The sequence below is a fragment of the Cloeon dipterum genome, chromosome 1 (genome assembly GCF_949628265.1).
Source record: "Cloeon dipterum chromosome 1, ieCloDipt1.1, whole genome shotgun sequence".
NCBI lineage: Eukaryota > Metazoa > Arthropoda > Insecta > Ephemeroptera > Baetidae > Cloeon > Cloeon dipterum.
Genome location: NC_088786.1, coordinates 31641904 through 31662456, shown reverse-complemented (window position 1 = coordinate 31662456; position 20553 = coordinate 31641904). Strand labels below are relative to the sequence as shown.

Here is a 20553-nt window from a genome sequence, read left to right as displayed (position 1 = left end):
AATAATTGCAAAAGAAGAAGAAGTGTTTTTTTTTTTACACAATAGTTTTCTGCCTCTGTAAATTAGAAACATTTTTATTTCAGAAAAATGAAATAATTTTATTTGAGGAAATCAACGTACCAAAATTCGTTCAAATTGTTCGACTATTTCCAACTTTGTGTCACCTCTAGGAATGGAAAATCCAACTACGTGTATTTAAAAATCTTGAAAAATAGATTCAAAATTATTTAATTGTGGATCACTAGGGCAATTTACCCCAAGTATCCTAAAAACAACTATACAAGTAAATCAAACAGACAAAATATCAAGGGAAATGATATTAAATTCGACAAATAAAAATGTGCTCGATCAAAAGCTTAACCATGGAGCAATATATGAGTTGTAGTTTGAATCAATTATTATTCCCTCTCAATTTGAATTTTTATTGTTTCTAAGAAGGAATGCTTTGAAGCCATTTGAACATCTGAGTATGACCGAAGATTATTTACAGATTAAATGCATGATGAAAGCTTTATTTTAACACTAAATAAATCTAAGAGCTGCGGCAATTTATTTGTTTTCCGCTCGAATATATTGCTATTCCATTGATAAGTCGAGCACTACCATTTAAGATTATCGACCGCAATAAAACACAGCTAAAGCACACGACAAAAGAAAGGAGCTTGCTCGCTGATGAGAGCAGGTTCCGGCTAGAAAAAAGAACCGGCATTGCACGAGAGCGAAGGATATGCCAATATCAACGTCCTCCCGCGAGTTCCTTGCTCGCGTCGTGGACAATATGAAAAAAGAACACGTTCCTGACACTCATTCCAATCGATTCGTTTTGTACCTGGCAAGCACATATTATATGCATGCGCTCGGCGGTGTATAAAACGCGCGCTGGGTGAATTAAATAAGCGTGTAATGGTGTTTCGCGAGCGTGTCCATCAAAGGAACGCCGCCACAGGCGCGACATAAAACAATGCGCGGTAGCCGCTAATAAGCAGATAGGCTCGGATCAAATTATTATTATTGCTGTAAATGGTATATAGAGAAGAAAGAGAGAGAGAGAGAGAGAGCGTTTCGCTGTAAACTTATCAGCATCGCCACGGCCACGCCGGGCTCATTATGCGCTAACCAAGCACTTCTTGACGCAATAAATACGTTTGCGCACGGATAAACAGATACGGGGTGTTGGAATCGAGGTGTGAAATGAGTTGTGAGTGATTTAGCCTGCGTGTTCGTTTTATCGATTACCGCCGGCGAAATGACAAGTGCAAAATTGCTAGAGATGCATAATGAGAGTGCTTTTCAGAGTTATTTCGCTCCGACTGCCATGCTGCCCTTAGCTGCCATAATTAAAATGGTAATCTTGCTGGAATGCACTTATAAGTTTGATGCTTATGCAGCAGAGCAGGTACTTTTTACGCAATGCAGGATATCACTCTCAGCAAAACGAGATCATTTAATGTCATATGGTATGTCAGTCACTTACCTTAACGTTTGAAGGTTTAAAAAGAGGCCAACAAAAGCTTTATTAAAATCTTATATCGCAGACGCGATTTGAACTAAAATTCTCTAAACCATTCGTCAGGATTTTCAAAATTAAAAAATCTCATGATTTAACCCTGTAGCTGCCCTTAATTTGTTATGGTTATTAAAAAGGAAACCATCTCGTCAACCCCATTTTTATATGAGCTACTTTCCGGTTTATGCAGCAGCACCGTTCGGAGTGGCAGGTTAGCACTTTAGCCGTGAGTCCATTTGCAAAAAGGCCAATTCGTTTCAATTTCACGCAGATGCAATCGGCCGTTCCCGCGGCAAGAAGTGAAAATGGGTTTCGCTGGCGTGCGCGCGTTCCGCGCCGAACGTAATAATATATATATTTCTCGGGGCAAAGAACTGCCGCTGATCCACATGCGAACGAACTTCATCTCGCGAGCGTATATTATATTAGGAAAGAGAAACACCAAAGTGTGTACAATAATACATATAAAAGGGCAGCCAAGCTTATGGTAGTAGGAGCGCGATATTATTATTGTGTAGAGCGCGCGGCTCACTCACCACGCCCCCGCTTGATATATTAGCTGGTAGTTGTTTTACATGCTGACGTCGAACGGCAGAAAAAATACCGCTCGGGCACGGGGCATTTCTTTTCCTTCTCCACTACTACAACTACTACACACACACACACTCCTGTGAGCAGCGAGCGCCGATGACCCAACCAAAAAGAAATTGCCTGGCTAGAGGAAAATATTTCGATGTATTACTTCATAAGTCTCAGTCAAGGAGCTTTTTTGCAACGTTTATATTGCCTAGATAAATATATTTCGTTGGATTCAAAAAGTTAATTTTCAAGAAATTTCGTGTTTCCTGGTCACACTCCAGTTATCTTTCTCATTTCTAAAATTTTGGGATATTTAAAAATTAAACAGGGCCGAAATCAGCCAACTGCTTGCTATATAAATCCTGGAAATTTATGAATAACTAATTTTTATGCAGATATTACAATGTCATTCAAAGGAAGGACAAAAAACCAAAAGAATTGATAAATAAACAATAACAATCTCCTTTTTCAGGGTTTCTCTTTCCCATTTTTTATTTTTTTTTCAATTCATAATGAAATAATAATCACAAACACTCATTTAATTCAATTCAATTTCCCTAAAATATAGAAAAAATATATCCAAAATAAATTAAGGTAGACATACTAATACAAATCGGACTGCTCTTCTCATAGACTGCATGGAATCCAATAGTTTTGAACTAGAATCCTCAACCCTGAAGGTGATCAATCTGGATGAATGTGGTTGCAGCAGCTTCTCTCATTTACGGCATTAATTTAAATCGGCTGCTTTTTGCGAGTGGCGCGCGGCCGTTTGATTTATTCGACTCATTTCCAATTTGGGCCGACTCCTCTAATAACTGCCGCCGCAGCGTAATTTATGTTTGGTTTGTTTAACGTTCGCCTTCACGCCCCCAGAGCCACCACTCGATTGAAATGCGAAGAAAATGACTTTTTTGAAATTGATTATCTCGCTCAGAATAATAGAACAAGGCGCAAAATCTTGTTTTCGATGTTATCTCGGTGGACAAGCGCTGCGCGCTCGCAATATTTAATATGCGGAGCACTCGCAAGAGAGATTTCAGGTTGGGCAATCGATTGAGAGCTCTGTTCTGTTATTGTGTGGGAACCTCTTTCTCTCTCCTAGCTGAAAACTAGTAAATTAGCCTGGGCAGGTGCCCGATTTTCACTGCATAGGTGTGCGAGTTTTCACATTGACCGAGACATTTAATTAAAGCCGCTAATATCAAGATTAGTTAGCACGGAAACTTAATACCAATATGTGTAAGCTAATTTAATAAATGATTTGAATATTCTATAGATTTTTCCTTCCAATATCTCCTCCACCATTGAACATTTTGTCAAAAAATAATGCATTAACATTATCACAGACGGTATAGCTGAAAATAAAATTAATGTGAATCAATGGCACTCCTTGCCCTCTAATATCCATATTCAAATATAATATTTGTAAAATTAAAATTAACGTGATTTCTCCGTACGACGCCGAAAAAATGAAATGAAAATTCTATACAGCAATCAAATTATTATATTATTGCTTGTTTATTCTCACCAAAAGAAGATTATTTAGAAAACTTAAAAATTGTTCAACTATGTCCTATTTACACGAGTTGAGAGTTTTTTCAACATACATACTGCTCATATGAATTTACAACAAAGGATTGTTTTTACAATTCTTGATTTTTCATTGCTTGACGGTTTAACGTCGTAAAATTACTGAAATTTCATTCCATTAATTTCCCTTCAATACGAAATTCAAATAATTGATTTAATATAAATAGAAAAATATTGGTCACTGTAAATTACCCGAAAAATGGCTAAGTCACCAGTTGCATAAACCCTAAGTGTTCGAAGCCGCCAACTGGCGCCACCGTAGACTTTCGATTTTAAGGCACTTCCGCTGCGATTTCAGACTCAATCTAGCTACTCTGCATTCTTCAATTAATATGCTTTTTTGACGTGCTGAAAACCAATATCGGTTCAGCCAATCACCGTAGAATCGTGAAAAGCTATTTTTCAAAATAAAAAAATATTTACCAACGTTTCTACGGCGAATGGCTGAACCGATTTTGGTTTTCAGCACGTCAAAAATTAGCAAATTAATTTAAAAGAGCAACATAGCTAGATTGAGTCTGAAATCGCAGCGGAAATGCCTTAAAACCGATTAAAACAAAATTTTTTAAGAAAGTCTGTGGTTACGCCATCTGTTGGCGGCTTTGAACGCTAAGGGTTTATGCAACTTGTCAATAATTTTGGGACTTAAAATATAATTTATTTGTAAGAATGAGAGGATAGCAATTAAAATCCTGGAAAATCTCTGTTGCCAATAACATGGACTCATCCCTTAGAATTCAGTTGAGGCCAAAATTGACTTAAGTGGCACTGTAAATTTTTTAGAAAAGTGGCTGCAAAGTTAGCATGCATTATTTCAAATGGTGAGGACTGTCTTTTTATATTTGATATCCCTTTCTTCACAAGAAAGAGTCTCCCTAACTAAAAGGTTTCATTCGCTGTTGGACAGATCTCGACGAGAGGAATCGAAATCTACAAAAAAATGTAGTCAGGCATTGTAAATTTACACCTGGAGCCAGAGACGGCGAAATGGGCGAGGCACTTTTGTCTCCCTTCCACGCTTGCCGGCTGTGACGTCAGCACCGGAGACTTCTCGGCCAATGAGCCGTAGGTGTTAAATCCTTTATTATTGGTCGGCTGGGTGTCGGAACTTGCTTGAATTTAGCATCATTACCAAGCTACACTCTTCCTCGACATAATGAAACAAAAACGAAATCTGTACGACATTCCGTTCTCGCTCGGGAGCTGCACACAGCGAGCAAAACAACGTTTCGCGCGCTAGTGAATTTTTACGTTCGTGATTTACGTCCGAATTCGATCTGTAACCCCACATGTTATGCATATGTTTACTTAGAAAAATTAACGAGCTTTCCAGTGGTGTGCTTAAAAAATTTTTTGGCCTTGAACTTTCCAAGTAATAGCGCCCGCGCGCAGAAAAATTGGAATTTTTTCAAATATCGTTGTTGTTTTAACCTCTAAATCTCGGCTTCTAACCATCAGAAAATCAAAAACTACCCACCGTTGGACTCGTCTCGACCTACCCTGATGCGCTAAAATGTTGAGGGGTGCCTACCCTCCACCCTTCAGTCGCTAAACATCAACCCCCTCGGAAAAAAGTAAAAATAAGGGTCATGTCTTAGGGGGGGAGAGTAACAACCCATTTAGGTCATCAGGGTAAGTCAAGACGAGTCAAACGGTGGGTAGTTTTTGATTTTCTGATGGTTAGAAGCCGAGATTTAGAGGTTAAAACAACAACGATATTTGAAAAAATTCCAATTTTTCTGCGCGCGGGCGCTATTACTTGGAAAGTTCAAGGCCAAAAAATTTTTTAAGCACACCACTGGAAAGCTCGTTAATTTTTCTAAGTAAACATATGCATAACATGTGGGGTTACAGATCGAATTCGGACGTAAATCACGAACGTAAAAATTCACTAGCGCGCGAAACGTTGTTTTGCTCGCTGTGTGCAGCTCCCGAGCGAGAACGGAATGTCGTACAGATTTCGTTTTTGTTTCATTATGTCGAGGAAGAGTGTAGCTTGGTAATGATGCTAAATTCAAGCAAGTTCCGACACCCAGCCGACCAATAATAAAGGATTTAACACCTACGGCTCATTGGCCGAGAAGTCTCCGGTGCTGACGTCACAGCCGGCAAGCGTGGAAGGGAGACAAAAGTGCCTCGCCCATTTCGCCGTCTCTGGCTCCCGGTGTAAATTTAGGAGAAAAAATTTAATTTTTACATAGTAGCAAGGTCCTTTGATGATTATGGCAAATTGTAGAACAAATAGTTTATCGATCTGTAGGGCTATCCTCATTGGCCCGGAGCTCAACAGTAAAAATATCCTTCTTGATCTGGATTGGTTACGAGATCTGGACCAGTAAGGATAGTTTTATTGTTGAGCTCCCGGCCAATGAGTGTAGCCCAACTGCCATTGCATCCAACAATAATTATATCACCTCGCAAACAGATGAAATGAATGCTCTATGCATATTTCAGTGCTGATTGTTTTCTTTTTTTTCTTTTTTTTTGATTGGATTGACTTGTTTGTAAATTACTCAGATAGTGATGAAGTAACTTTTAATAGCTGTACTTACGTTTAAATGCAATTAATCTATATTAATTAATCAATTGTCACCTTGTAAAGATCCACTTTAATTGTTTCCTGCTTGGCACAGGCTGTGTTTTTCATGCCTTTAAATATCAGGTAATTAATTTTATTAAAGGAGTGAAACTAAAATTTTATTTAAGTGCTCTTAGAAAACAAATATGAGCCAAAATCTCTCAAAGCGACAAACTGTCCAGGATTCGATGGATTTTGATGAAATTTTTTTTGCGTTAACTTTGCCCTATTTGACCGACAAAACAGTTGAGAAAATTCCGAATTTCCAATTTCTGCGGGTTTTGCGGGTGTTCAAAGGTCAAAATCTAGAATTTTGAGTACTTCATAACTTTGCTCAGGGTAGTCCTAGAACAAAGATTAAAAAACCCGTAAACTCGTCTCAACAAGGCAAACAACTTTTATATTGACCTCAAAGTGATAGGTCAAATGTCAAGGTCATAAAAATTAATTATTGGATTTTAAACTCAAATTTGAAAATTAATACATTGAAATTTTCTATTTTTTCATAGCCAATCCGTAGAGCACAAAAAATTAAGTTAAAATTTGAAATAGCGGTTTTCCTCATTTTTTTAAATAAAAAATGAAAACTTCGTAAACCCTTGTTTTTCGAGGTTGGTAAAAAACGATGATCGACCAAATCTCGGATTCTAGTCATCCGAATTTCAAAAACCGCATACCGTAAGACTCCTCTCGACGTCCCTAAGTGAACTAAAGGGATATTAGACCCACCAACCCACTTTTAACCCCCTCAATAACGCGAAATTTAGCAATTTTCGTCCGTTTCAACACTTTTGCACGACGTTGACGAGTAATTGTCGTCTTCAAACCAATTCAGTTAATTAGTGTACTTTAAATTGAGTCAAACGGTACTTAATTTTTGTTAATAGGACCGCCAAAACCCGAGATTCGGGTGCACAAAGTGTTTTTATTGAGAAGCGATGCAATAAAATTCCTGATGATCGACCAAATCTCGACTTCTAATCATCCGAATTTCAAAAACCGCATACCGTTAGACTCCTCTCGACGTCCCTAAGTGCATTAAAGGGGTATAAGATCCACAAATCCCCTACCCCCTTTTAACCCCCTCAATAACGGGAAATTTAGCATTTTTTTCGTCCGTTTGGTCGATCATCGAGAATTTTATTGCATCGCGTCTCGATAAAAACACTTTGTACACCCGAATCTCGGATTGTGTTGGTCCTATTGACGCAAAAAAATCATCAAAATCCATCAACCCCTGTAGAACAATTTGTTGCTTTGAGAGATTGTGGCTCACATCCAAAAACCCCCCAATTTTTCGTATATAAATTCATCGAGCCTGTTGAATTTTCATATCTGCATAAATATGCTCAGCGAGCACTTGACACTTCCTATTGAGCCAGCACTTGCCACGCAGTTGTTGTCTTAAGGGCTGTTGCTGCAGGCAAGTGACGCCCATGGGAACAAACTGCGCAATATGCCGACATCACAAATATGCTATGCATCCACATAATTCGTCGTGCTATAGGCAAGCGGGTGGCTCTTTATCTGGGCGCGTGCCGTTCTCACGATAACGACCGAATCAACCATTGATGAGGGACTCAAACGCGCATGGTGTGTCAACGGCGAGGGTGGCTGCAGGAGCGTGGGAACGGCACCGGCTCATCTCAAGCGAGTGCGTCGAAAACAAGGCCCAGCATCCCCCACAATTGAGAATGTGCGCATGCATTTGTGAATAAAGCGAGCGGGCCAACTAACCGACGCCCCCAGATCGTAATGAATTTACACCGCGTGTGCCACCCCCTCTGCGTCAACTGACAAACGAGATGAACTTGACGGGATTTTATAGCACCGACATCACCACTTGAGTGACACAGTTTAAGCACAAAAGACAATTTCAATGATTGTTGATTAATAAGACAAATCTTTGAGAAGAAACATGGCCAATGAGATAAATAGGGGGGAAAAGGGGAAAGCATAGAAGAGTAAGATGGATATGCAATGGAGACGGCAGTGTTTTTCACGAGTTTCCAACATCTGTTCATTTATTGTTATTCAAGCTAAGGAATTTAAATTTCATCGATGCCGTCAACGCACTTTTATGAACGAAAAATACATCCTAAAATCTGCCTTTTCAGACCAATACTGAGACTTCTTGGCCTGTGCCCCTATTTTGTATTATCTTTTCCTTTTTATTCAAGTCTAAAAAGGGTCTAGCTTATATAAATTTCCATCAGTTGAGGAATTAATTGTTCCAAGTTTAAAAAATCTTGATTTTGTAAGAGTATAATATATAAGAGTTGAGATAAGAGCCACTTGGCAAATTTGAGTATTTTTCCAAGCCCCAGCTGCATATGTTGCCCGTATTTAATTTACCGCGAGCGATCACCCTCGACGGGTGCGTCGCGCATTATTAGTTACATGAGCAGTGCAATTGCTCAGTGCATGCATGGTGGTTGAAAGACCGGTGGTGCGGCCGCGTCTCCCAGCTTCCCACGATTCGTCCACGGGAGGGAGAGGGAGGAAGGCAAATCAAAATGTTATGCATCCAACTGCTGGACCGTCCATTATGCACCACCCTTGTTGCGCGATATGTTGTTTGTGCATACGCATTAGCGACGTCGCATAATGCCGCGTATATATACATATTATAGTGCTGAAAAATTCGTTACGACGCTTTGGGGTTTTTATCGTGCGTTTTCATCACTTCTCACGCCAGCTTTTTTTCCGTAAGCATATTGGCCAGGTTAACAAATTTAACATATTCAAAACCGTCAGATGCTCGTGCTATTAAGAAATTTCTTGTGACTAAAATGAAAAGAGCGCAGGAATGAGATCGGTGGAAGATTAAATGCACAAGAAAAGCTGTTTGTATAAGCTGTAAAATTTACGGAAATAAGTGCATAATGTCGAGTTAACTGCGGTTTCCCTTTTTTCAACCGCAAGAGCTGAAGATAAAAAACGCCATTGACAATAAAATTGCAGCTAGTCGCGTAGAACCGTTTCCCATGTGCGCTAGCGAAATTTGATAGCATAATCAAAGTCTAATGTGAACGAAATCAGAACTCGTTCGTGCCCATAAAAATCTGGTCGGGCATTGAAGTCTCCCAAGTTTACTGCCGATTTGAATATTGTGTCTCCGCGCGCTGCGGAATAAAAGCTTTCTCCTGACTGCCCGCCGCAATAAAAGAGCGCGTGCAACAATAAAATTGATCTTGTTTGCGGTTTTTACTGCTGTCGTATATTTTTTGCACTTTTAATTGCTGCAGTGAGACGAGCTAGCGGACAAAACCAACTCCTCTCGGTAGAAGCAACAAATAAATCGAGCGTGAATGCATAAATACTGGTTTGACGTGCGCAATAAAAATAAGATTGCTGCTTTAAAAAGCGAGTACGAATGAGAGGCATTGTGCGCTCTTATCTAATATGCGCGCCGCTAACAATGGCGAACGAGAAAGCGGCGTTACTCACAATCAGACGCCGCACTCTCCTCTGGGTGATTTCAATTGCGCGCCTCCTTCATATGGTGACACGCTTCATTTGATTTGTTATGACCGTATTACGTATATCATTAGATTTTTCAAATGTGGCGTGATTTTACAAATTTTAAATGCTACCACATTGCTAATCAGCTTTCAAAAAGGTCTCGAAAGGATTTTGATAAGAAGACAATTGATTTTTATAGGGTCTCAATAACTATTAGGCACCAAATTAGAACATAACATGCCATTTTTAGACTCTTAAATGAATTCAAGATCTTTATTTTAAACTGTCTAAATTGCTTGTAATTGTTTAAGGTGTCATAAACCTATAAAACCGTCTGACTTGCCATTAGCGAGAGCCAGAAATTAATTTTTAAATTATACAGACTGAACTTTTGCAACTCAAAATGTATTAAACTATAAATGAGAAATAAATTTAAGACGTTCATTTCTCCTTATTAACCTTTTTGGATGAGGTTTTGAGTAACGTTTTGCTCTCTCAAAAAGCTAACACACTTTTATGTTTGTGTTTAAGACAGTCAAAAAATCATTGTTGACGAACATACATGTGCTGCCAACAAGTACTCGACATTACCATCCAAACCTGAAACTGCTGCCAGGAATATAAAAAATTAATTCTGATTATACTGGCAAGAAAATTTTTGGGTGATTAGTCTGAAAATTTTCTGAATGTGATCGAAGATTGGCTTATCAAACCCGTGTCTCTTCCTTTTTGTACACACCCACCTGAAATTCCAACAGAAAATGAAAATCTTGGACCTGAAGCGATTCAAAAATAAACAAAACAAACTCATGAAATTAGACTAAATGAGAGCTATTAAGTATAATTCAGTGGTATTCTACTATAACACAAAAACGTATTATTTTGACCCACGCAGATGTCACAAAAATAACGCGTTTTTGGCATCACGAGTTTGAGGCCAAAGACCTCTGAAAGAGGGACGAATCCGAATGTTTTGCACATTACAATCGAGCATTATTATTTGCCAGAGGAGCAGTTGGCAACAAAACACCGCGTCGAAATCACCCCGGAGCAAGGGGTGTAGAGCGCGGGAACCTCCCAGGGGTGCGAGGCACACACACACGGTGCAGTGCGCACATACCCTTAATAAAAACAGTGGAAAGGACTCGCATTGTGGACTGTGTTGTGCGTCGGGGATAAAATCACAGTGGGACGAACAAAGCGGCGATAATGCGCGGGCTGCACCGGACACCTGCCCCGAAAGCGAAATCTCATTACTCTCCCATCACGGAAACGCAAACCGCATACGGCGCTCTATATTTGTACGAGTGCAGCATTACTCACTGATTGCAATAATTAAGTAATGCAATCAAACAATTCTATCTGTCATTTGTTATTACTTATTAATAAAATAAACAAATCGGGATAAATAAAGAAATCTCATTGTTTTCTACTACTAAATAATTCTTTGTGTATTTCAAATATACAAAAATGAAAAAATATGGCATTGTATATAATTTAACGAGCCAACTTGTAAAAACACCAATGTGGAACAACCTTCCGCCGAATTTGTGTCTCAACGGAAACCAAAGTGCTTTCAAGGAATTTTTAAAACAACAGTTTTTCAAGAAAATTGAACCACCTCTCTTTTAAACAATTATATACAAACATATTGTTTTGTCTGGATATGGCAATGTATGGGGCAAGAAAGCCCCTGCAGAACCATAATAAAGATTACTTTGAAACTAAAAACTGATACTATAATAGTGGTGTGAACAGAATTTAGATTTATAAGGAGAAATCAACTCAAATAAACAAGCATTTTGTTTTGAATTTTGGTTCGTTTTATACCATTTGTTTCTTTAGAACCGGATAACTAACATTTCAATGAATCCAAAATGTTTTAAGAAAAATTAACCAAGACGATTTAAGATATCTTTTGAAACAAGCTAGATATTATTAGAAAATATACAACATTCATAACAACTAGAGACCATTAATTTAATATTATTGAATAATAGTAAATCAAAATTATATGTGAATGTGTTTTTAAATAGTTTAAACTATTATGATATACTTTTAAATTTAAATTACTGCCATCAGCTATAGTATTTAACTATGACTTTTCAAAGTGAAATGAATTCAATTTATACGTATGTACAGTTTGAAAAATTAATAATTCATGCATTATTAATATCCCTGCAGAGAATTTACTCAAGGTAAGGTGGTACATATGCATATATTAAATAACTCACAAGAACCATCGGCCGCGCAGTCCTCTTTCCTTACAATGTCGCTAAAGAGAGGACAAATTATTTTTACCTCTTGGATCTGCATGCTTGCGTGGAATAAATTTCCCATCAAAAGCGTCATAAATATCAAACGCGCATGATTTTATTCTGAGCAATGAGCACATTTAGAGTTCTTGAAGTGGCGGTTGCAGCAGCATTTCGAGAAAAATGAGTACGTTGAACATTCTTGTTGAATACAAATATCCGCGTGTGTGGCATGTGCAATATGACATGGAGCAGGAGCGCAGCGTGCAAGCTAAGTGCATCCAAATGAGTAGGGGAAAGCGCAATTGAGCATCACCTGCCTGAAACGAAAGACGCAGCCGCCTGCCTGCCGAATTATTATTATCAAAATGCGTTTCGGGGCGGCGAGAAGAGAGGAGGGAACGTGCGCCGTGTTTGCCGAGCGAGCCGGGGGACGAACCGCACCGCACACGGCTTTTCTATTTTTCTTCCAAATCGATCCGAGCTATGGACAGGCGGGAAAACGATCTAGGAGGATGAAAAATGAAAGTGTAGCAGGCACATGCAAAGCACGATTATTCATACGGCCGCGAGTTTATCATCCTCCTCAGCTGCTGCGGCGGTGGCGGCGGCGGCGGCGGCCCTCACTCTCTGATGGAGTAAAAGATGCCGGTGATTAATTAAATCACTTGAATCGCACTTGTATCTCAACGTGACAGTCATTAATGGTGGTACGGTTGCTTTTGCACGCCGGGCAAGCAAAAAATAGCGAGCGTGAATCAGATATTAGAGATCTCGAGCCGCGGGACTGCTTGAGATTCGCCGCTGTATCAAGTAGCAATTTTACATATTTCTCTGTCGCGCTCCACTTTTTCCCGGCACTTTTTGCACCATTGACGCTTTGTTTCAATTAATGGGCTGGAATTTTATCTCTGCTCGCTGCTCCAGCGATCTGGAAAGCTCGTGCCAGGCATTTTGTCAAGCTAATGACGGAAACATTCTTGCAAATAACGATTCTTTCCACCGATATCAAGCTGTTCGTTCCATATAGGTTGTGCCACAGCCAGCTTGCTTTTAATACATTCAGGGAAATCCAATTTGATCCGTGCGACTGTTTCAAATCACGCGCCCGATGGAAGATAGATAACGGACAGGCGTGACAGTTTTCAATTAGTGACGTGCTTCCATTCCCCAAAATTGGCAGCTAGATCTATACAAATTTCAATATTAATGCTGACGTCGCCTCACTCGCACTCACAATCAGGGGCGTGCCCAGGATTGAATTAACGCACAACAAACATAAATTTGTTTAAATTGTTGTTCAATTTATTGAGCGATGATCAAAAGATAGCTTCGGCTCGAACGAAGAAATTATTAAAAAGTCTGGAAGTATCATGGCAAAGAAATGTTTCAAAAATAAATAAGTAAAAATTTAAGGTGAACTTTTTTCTGCGCTTAAAAGTTTGAATACGTTTGGTAGCATTCAATTCTCCGCAATTCCCGATAATTTTTATTGGAAAAAACAGCTATTTATTAGTACTCAACAATCTATCCTAAAAATTAATGTTTTAATTAATAAATTGCAAAAGGGTTCACCATTAGGGGAGCCTTTAAGGAAAGAGAATAATTTCAAAGAAAATAAACAAACAAAAAACACCCTTTCTCGTTGAATTCACAGAATTTGTTTATTCCTCAACGAGTTAAAACGGGGATTAAGTTTTTTTATATTAATTTAAAGCTCTCAAGCTATATAATTTGTTACAAATATATATTTTTTTAAATTTGAGGTGAAGTCTCGAGAGTGCTATTTACGCAGTTACAGCGTAACAGGCCACTCACGATCTCTCTCAAGATCTCGCGGTGATCAAACGCCAAGGGTTCCGCCCCTGCGCGGGGTGTGACTCGCGGGGATGGAGGCAGCTGATGAAACCAGCCAGCACAGCAACCACCCTTAATGCTGCACGTGTCTGACTAACAATATGTGCATACAACTCGAAACGGCGGAGTTGTCGCGTGGCTTTTTATAATAAATCGAAAGCTGCATTGTCGGCCGCAGGCACACCCTCACCTTGTGTGCGCGCGCGGCGGCGGCGCTCATCGCATTGTGCAGCCGTAATTATTTTAGGACACCCTCATCCCTCGCCACTTGGGGTAGGTCCGCACTCACTTGAAGCTTTTTCCGCATGCTGTGCGCGTTGAAATCTTTATTGTCGTACATGCCCGCAGCACCAGCACCCAGCACTCGGGACTAATTTCACTTTCGTCTCGTGATGTATGAAGTTTGCTTCTCTGGAATTATGTTAGTTTAGAGTTTCTATAGATACAATATTATTCTTGACTACTGTGGGATAAAATTAGAGGCTATTATTGTTTGAATTTATTTAAGAAATGGCATTCTCCATAGGATCCGAAATTAATTTAGTTTAAAATTTCTTTGAGGAAATTTAGTTAATTTCCACAAATGAATAAACTTAACAGTATTTTTCAAAAACCCATGCCAGTTTAGTCGTATATTTAGTCTGAAAATTATATTTGTAGTGTAAGACCAATATTGTTGAGTACATCAAGTTTTGATTCATTAAGCAAGAGGTATACTTCTCTTTTCACAACATATGTTACAAAAAAAATCATTTGAGATCATGCAATTAGCGGAGTTGAAACAGGAGTACCTTTTTTTACAGCAACCCAAACGCAACAAAAATCGGTGTTGGCAAGTTGAACTTCTTCCTGGTTTGGTACTTGCTAGTGTTTGGAGGTTGTAATGGGGTTGTTCGGAGGTGGTGTGGCCAAAATAATAACATCGCCAGATTTAAATAGAACTGAAAGTCAAATTCATGTTTCCAAGTAGGCGAACATCAAAAATTCATATTTTAGGGATGTTAAAAATTGTAAGGGATAAGTTAGGTGTAGGATTACATAGTGTTGAAATATGTATAATTGCAATACCCTCATACGCATCCCCTGAAAATGTCATAACGCTTTTACAACCAAGGCTGCAAAGAGAAAGCGATCATTTGTGCCTAGCAAGCGTTCGCTATTCTGTTCGAACTTTAACTTTCTGTTCCATCTTTAAGGAACTAATTTTCTCAAAAAGTACGCAACGTATCATTCAAAAATTAAAGCCACATATTTTTTGCAGAGTACTGAACTGATTGACTAATTTTTTTCCCTGTGATATTTTGTTATTTTGTCATCGTTTTGGATGAGAAGCATACTTGATCTGCTGATCCACAATAAAATTATTTTGATTAAAAAATCAGAGCGTTTTTATCAACAATGGTTAATTAAAAACATAAATAGATCGAATAATTTAATCACACGGGAAATTTTTCATTCGGTTCAGTTGAATTCGCCATGATACCAATTTCCCAGGGCTCTACAAATAGTTTGACGCACATTCCTCGTTTCTAATCGACCGTGATTTACATCCCTTTAGACTCCAGATGGCACACATCTAATAAATTCTATCAAATAAAAGGGAAATTCATCCCTTTCAGGCATGTTCTCTTTTCGGTCTGGACCGAAAATTTCCTCCTGCTTTGTAAGTGTGCGTCTGAGAGCATATATATGTAATCGGCGACTGGTAATCGGATGATAATGATCATGTCTACGGCAGCAGCCGTTTCTTTTTCTACACGCCGACCTGATTACCGCTGCTGCGGAGACGAGGAGAAGCTCACCCCGGTCGAGACTCGCCAGGGGGAGGCGGGGGTGCGCTCGCCACGAAACCGTTTAGTGAAAAGGTGCACCTGCCTTGGCACGGAATTACAAATTTTAGGCCGTGCTCTATCGTAATTAGATCTCTCTTAACACCTTAACCGCTGGGCCGATATTTCATTTTTTTTCACGAGATGCCGGCTCGGCTGCCGGCCGCGGCGCACGTCGTTATTTATTAAAAGCAGCCTCAAATCGAGCCCTTTTGAATAGAGTTGAATCCTTTAGATGCGGTGCCGGGATAGTAATTTCAAGGTGCTGCTTGCATCGATATAATAAGCGATCATTCCTAGAAGAACACGGGCTTCACATTGTTTCGGCTTTGAATCCCCTATACTTTTGTTTGGATTTCAATTAACGCTAGCAAATTGATTGTTTGGCTTTGTCTTGATTGCTTTTCTGGGGTCAAGCTGTTTATTGATTTAAATGGAGGATCGCATGCGTTTTGTGGGTGTAAACCGCCGAGGAATATTCGGCTTTCAGCTGCGAAAATTGGGCAATTAACAATGATTCATTGCACAAAAGCAGCTGGCTACTTGCTCATATATAGAGACTGGAGATGAGGTTTTAAGTTATAATTTTCTCTGAAATTATTTAGAATCAGGAAGTCAGATTCCTCTGTCTTAAAATAAATCAAATTTGCCTTTCAAGCTCGCACACTAAAATCACAGACCAACGGCTTGATCATAATATAGATAATGTGTTGCTTAAATTATTTATACCAAACATGGCTTGTAAATTAAATTAAGAAATCGTCTTTTCTTCAAAATCACGTAATGTATTTTTAATAAATAACTTTATTTACAATGCATTCCTCGATTTAAAATAAATTCAAATTATCTTGAAATAACCGGAGGGTTTTTAAAAAAAATATCTGTTTAGAGAAACACAACCGTGCTAACAATAAATTCCCTAATTTAATGACATTTTTATCAATAAAGTTAAACACTTTGTAATCAACCTCTGAACTCAATGTTTCAATGAATTAATGAGAATTTCACAATTCAATCTATTCGAAGAGCCTGCAGGCAGATGATGTGATTCAAATGTGATTGATAGCAGTGAGGAAAATACCTGCGCCTGGAAGATCATTAACAAAACATTCATTAGCCGATTGAGTCTGTCTCTTTGGGGGTCCGTGCTTTTATACTAACTTGAAGGTATTCAAATGCATATGGTGCGTTTAATGAGAAACACGCTGCAGCGAGAGTGACGCGAGCACAATATACGCAGATACACGCTATTAACCGCCTGTTAACATATTTAATTACGAGATGCGTGCACGCGGCGCTTGATTATCTCATGTGTGTGTGGCTCCACCTGCCCAAACAGTCGTCATCTCGACGAGCTGCAGACTCACCAGGGGCAGGTGGACCTGATCCTCCAGATTGACTGGCACACAATGGGTGGGTGCTCTCCGCTATCGAACCGCACTTGCAGGTCATCTCAAAGCAAACAAAAGATGTTTCACCAGCAGCAGCAGGTGATATATCTGTTTGCTGCCATTCACCCGCCATGTGAATCACCGTCAATTCAGAGCTTTTCTCCGTTTGTCTGCAAGCTTTTGTATGGGTGCGAGTGTGTCTGCGTGCGTACGACTATCGGTAAAAAAAACATGTGTGCATCTGCGCGGCCTGCTGACGAGGTCCAGTTACTATTCGTTTTTTACTCGAGGGGCATTTAAACTTTAAAGCGCTCTCGCCGTTGGAGAATTGTGAGATTTGCTAGTATATAAATTGGAGCGAATCATTTGAAGTAATAAAAAATAAAATAATTATATGAATTGCTCTAAATTTAAGTACATGATTTATAAATTGATTAATCGAAAAATGTCGATCCCTCTTCCAAATCACATCTTGTAAGGATACACAAGCTCAATATATATATATACACAAAAACTATGAGTATCCATATGTTTACCTGTTTACCCAATCTGTGTTCCTATCTGGATTCAAAAATCGTTTTTCACCTTTAACCTGTGATCTATGCGACATCCTGTGCCCTAAAGCGATTATCAAATGCAGTGAAGCAACCCAATCAGTCCCTTGAAGGCAATATTGCACCTTTTTTCACAAACAAAGGCCGACGCAACACACGTGACATCCTCGCGCCGGCGAATTTTCCTTCTTTCCTTTGTTGACTGAAAGCCTCCGACACGAAAAGCTCAATTAGCCGCAGCGATAATGGGGTTGCACTTCCGATCGGTCCTAAATAAAGTTGCAGTAACAAAAAAACAACCCCCGCGCTGAGCGACAAGAGGAAATGCTGCGACCTGTTTTGCTTTTGCCGCCGTCTGCTGATAGGATGGCTGCAGGTAGAGGTGCCCTTTCTGCAGGCCTGCTTGTCATATCCGGTTGGCGGCCGTCGATGGATGAGAAGCAGAGCTGCTGCTGTTCTGCGGTCGATTTTCGGGCCGGCTGCAGCGAGCGCCGGTGAGGCTGGGGGCGCCTATATGCCTGCGCACGTGATAAATGATCAGATGCACCACCAGACGCACATGCATTCGCACCCCCGCAGGTGCTGCAGCCCCGTGCACATGCGGCAATCTGTTTCGCCAGCAAATTCCATCCTGTTTTTTTCCGACTCATTATTTCTGTGGATCTCCGGCATTGAAAAAACCCTCCGTGATTTTAATTCATTTTTACGCTTTAATTCTTTTTCTGTTTTTCCTTGGTTTTGTTCTCTTGCTTTCTTGAGCACATTCTACAAAAGAATTTCAAAATCACAATAAAAACATAGCAAGTGGCGAGAAAGACAGCTATTAAAAATCCATAGACGTCTAGCAGCTCCAATTGGTACCAACTTAAATCGAGAGCGGCCGACCTTAAGTGCGCCGCTCCTTCATGCCTAATCACATACTCAGTCCAAAACACTGCCCTCTCAAGTGGACTTTCTGGCTGATCTAGAAACACTCTCTGCCTTCTCTTTATTTCAGCTCTGATTCTGAAAAATAATTATTTTTTTTATTTTTTTTAAATTCCCTTTCTGGAATCATTTTCTTACTTTGGACAGTGAAGTCCTTTGTTGATAGCCTTTAACACGCTTTCCTTTGTGATATTTTTCAAGCTAAGCATTACTCCATAGCCCAAATCCACAGATCTTTGAACATTCATCTTTTGGTCTCCAAATACGGGGATTCCAACCACAGGCAATCCGTTGTACATCGCTTCCTGGCCACTGAGAAGGCCGCCGTGCGTTATGAATAATTTCACGTTGGGATGGGCTAAAATAATCGAAAATAATTTTTAGTAATAACAAACATTTGATTAAAACTCTTTAAACTTCAGTCGTTTTAGCTTGTTTTTCAAAATTATTTATTTCCAACTCCGTAGAAATGCTGCTTACGAATTTCTTACCCAAAACTTCCATTTGCGGTACCCAAGGGCTGATCATCACATTGTCAGGCTTTCCAGGGAGTTCCTCTGACTCGTACTTCCACAGAACACGTTGAGGAAGCTGCGCGAAAGCATCCAAAAGCGCTTTTCTCATCGACTCAGGCATCAATTCTGCCCTTAGATTCGATCCAAGCGAAAAATAAATAGCACCGTCTTTCGCTTCATCCAACCACTTTTTAAAATTTTCCGGTAAATTCTCCTTCGGGGCCTTCACGTGCATCCCTCCGACCTCAACAATGGCAGGCACCAAAGGCCGCGGGTAGCTGAGGGAAAAGTGGTTGTTCACGAAACCCAGACTGGCGCTCTTCCTCAGCTCTTTGAGAGAGGGGAGTCCTGGACCGAAAAACTCTTCTTTCAAGCGTTCCTGCGCTGGGTAGTAGAAGATTTCACTGGCAATGTCCCAGTACCAGGTAAATAAGGTATTCATCAAGCGCTGCTGAAAGTTCTTCTTGGCCCCATATTCCAAAATATTATTTACAGCGTATGATGGGTTGTATGGGTTTCCAAAAGCGTAATTTTGCCAGTGAAATCCACCAAATGAAGAGATGAGAATCAAAGGTGCCTAAACAGATAAAAAATATTTTAGTTATGATTGACAATATTTTGCAAAGAAGCTAAACCAGACTTTAAGATAATAGCTAAAGGCGAAGACAGCATCGCAGGCAAAGTCCTCTGAAATGACCAAGTCAAAGCCCCTATCGTCCTTGAGTAATCTTTTCACGTCTTTGTTTTTAAACGTCAGTTTGACTGCTCTAGTTCCCTCTGTCCAGTAAAAAACATGGGGCAGTAGAAACGTCGGGATGTCCTCAAAATTGTATATTTGGTCATTGTTCATGATCTCGTTGTACATTTCCTTCAAATCAGGGTATGTATTGATGTCTGTGTAATTCCCAGGCGGGTTTTTGGAAGGATAGGTGCTGACAACCACCAGCTCGTGGCCCCGCTCCGCCAACGCCTCGGTTAGGGCCGAAAAGGTGATCATGTGGCTCCTTCCAGGAAAAGGGAACACTCCCAAGATGCGCGCATTTTGGACAGGAGCAATAATAGTTGCCAGGACTGGAAGTAATACCGTTGTAATGCGCATCCTTAACTAAAAATATATCATATTTAATTCATGAAATAAAAATATAAATCACGTATTGAATTTTACAAAATTAAAATTGATGTGAAGGCGTTGCTTTGATTCCAATTTCCACCATCTTTACACTGCACCGTCAACTTTAATTTAGTCAAATTTGTGTTGCAATACTAACCTCATGAGTGGAGTTTGATCGATTCAAAGAGGTGCCAAGCGACACTTTGCAATGAATAAAGAAGACAGCGGAAGGTATTTGATTCTTTAAAAGCTATATTTTATCTCTCTCCACTTCTCAAAGATACTGCAAAGATAAGAGTAACCAAACAAATGATAATTGAACCCACAGCATATGGTCCTCAAAGTACGTACCCAGCATGAAGTCAATAGATGAACTGCACCGTGCTAAGTAG

General features: G+C 39.7%; 1 protein-coding gene across 1 annotated transcript; it reads right to left on the bottom strand.

Annotated features, from left to right (window-relative positions):
- Positions 1-18295: 18295 nt before the first annotated feature.
- Positions 18296-20546, bottom strand: LOC135948336 (UDP-glycosyltransferase UGT5-like). Its single transcript, XM_065497560.1, has 6 exons — positions 20513-20546; positions 20319-20444; positions 19691-20155; positions 19027-19627; positions 18674-18893; positions 18296-18613 (listed from the first exon to the last, which is right to left on the bottom strand). Exons 3-6 carry the CDS (start codon positions 20147-20149, stop codon positions 18319-18321), a joined length of 1575 nt encoding a protein of 524 aa, XP_065353632.1. The 5' UTR covers positions 20150-20155; positions 20319-20444; positions 20513-20546; the 3' UTR covers positions 18296-18318.
- Positions 20547-20553: the final 7 nt, after the last annotated feature.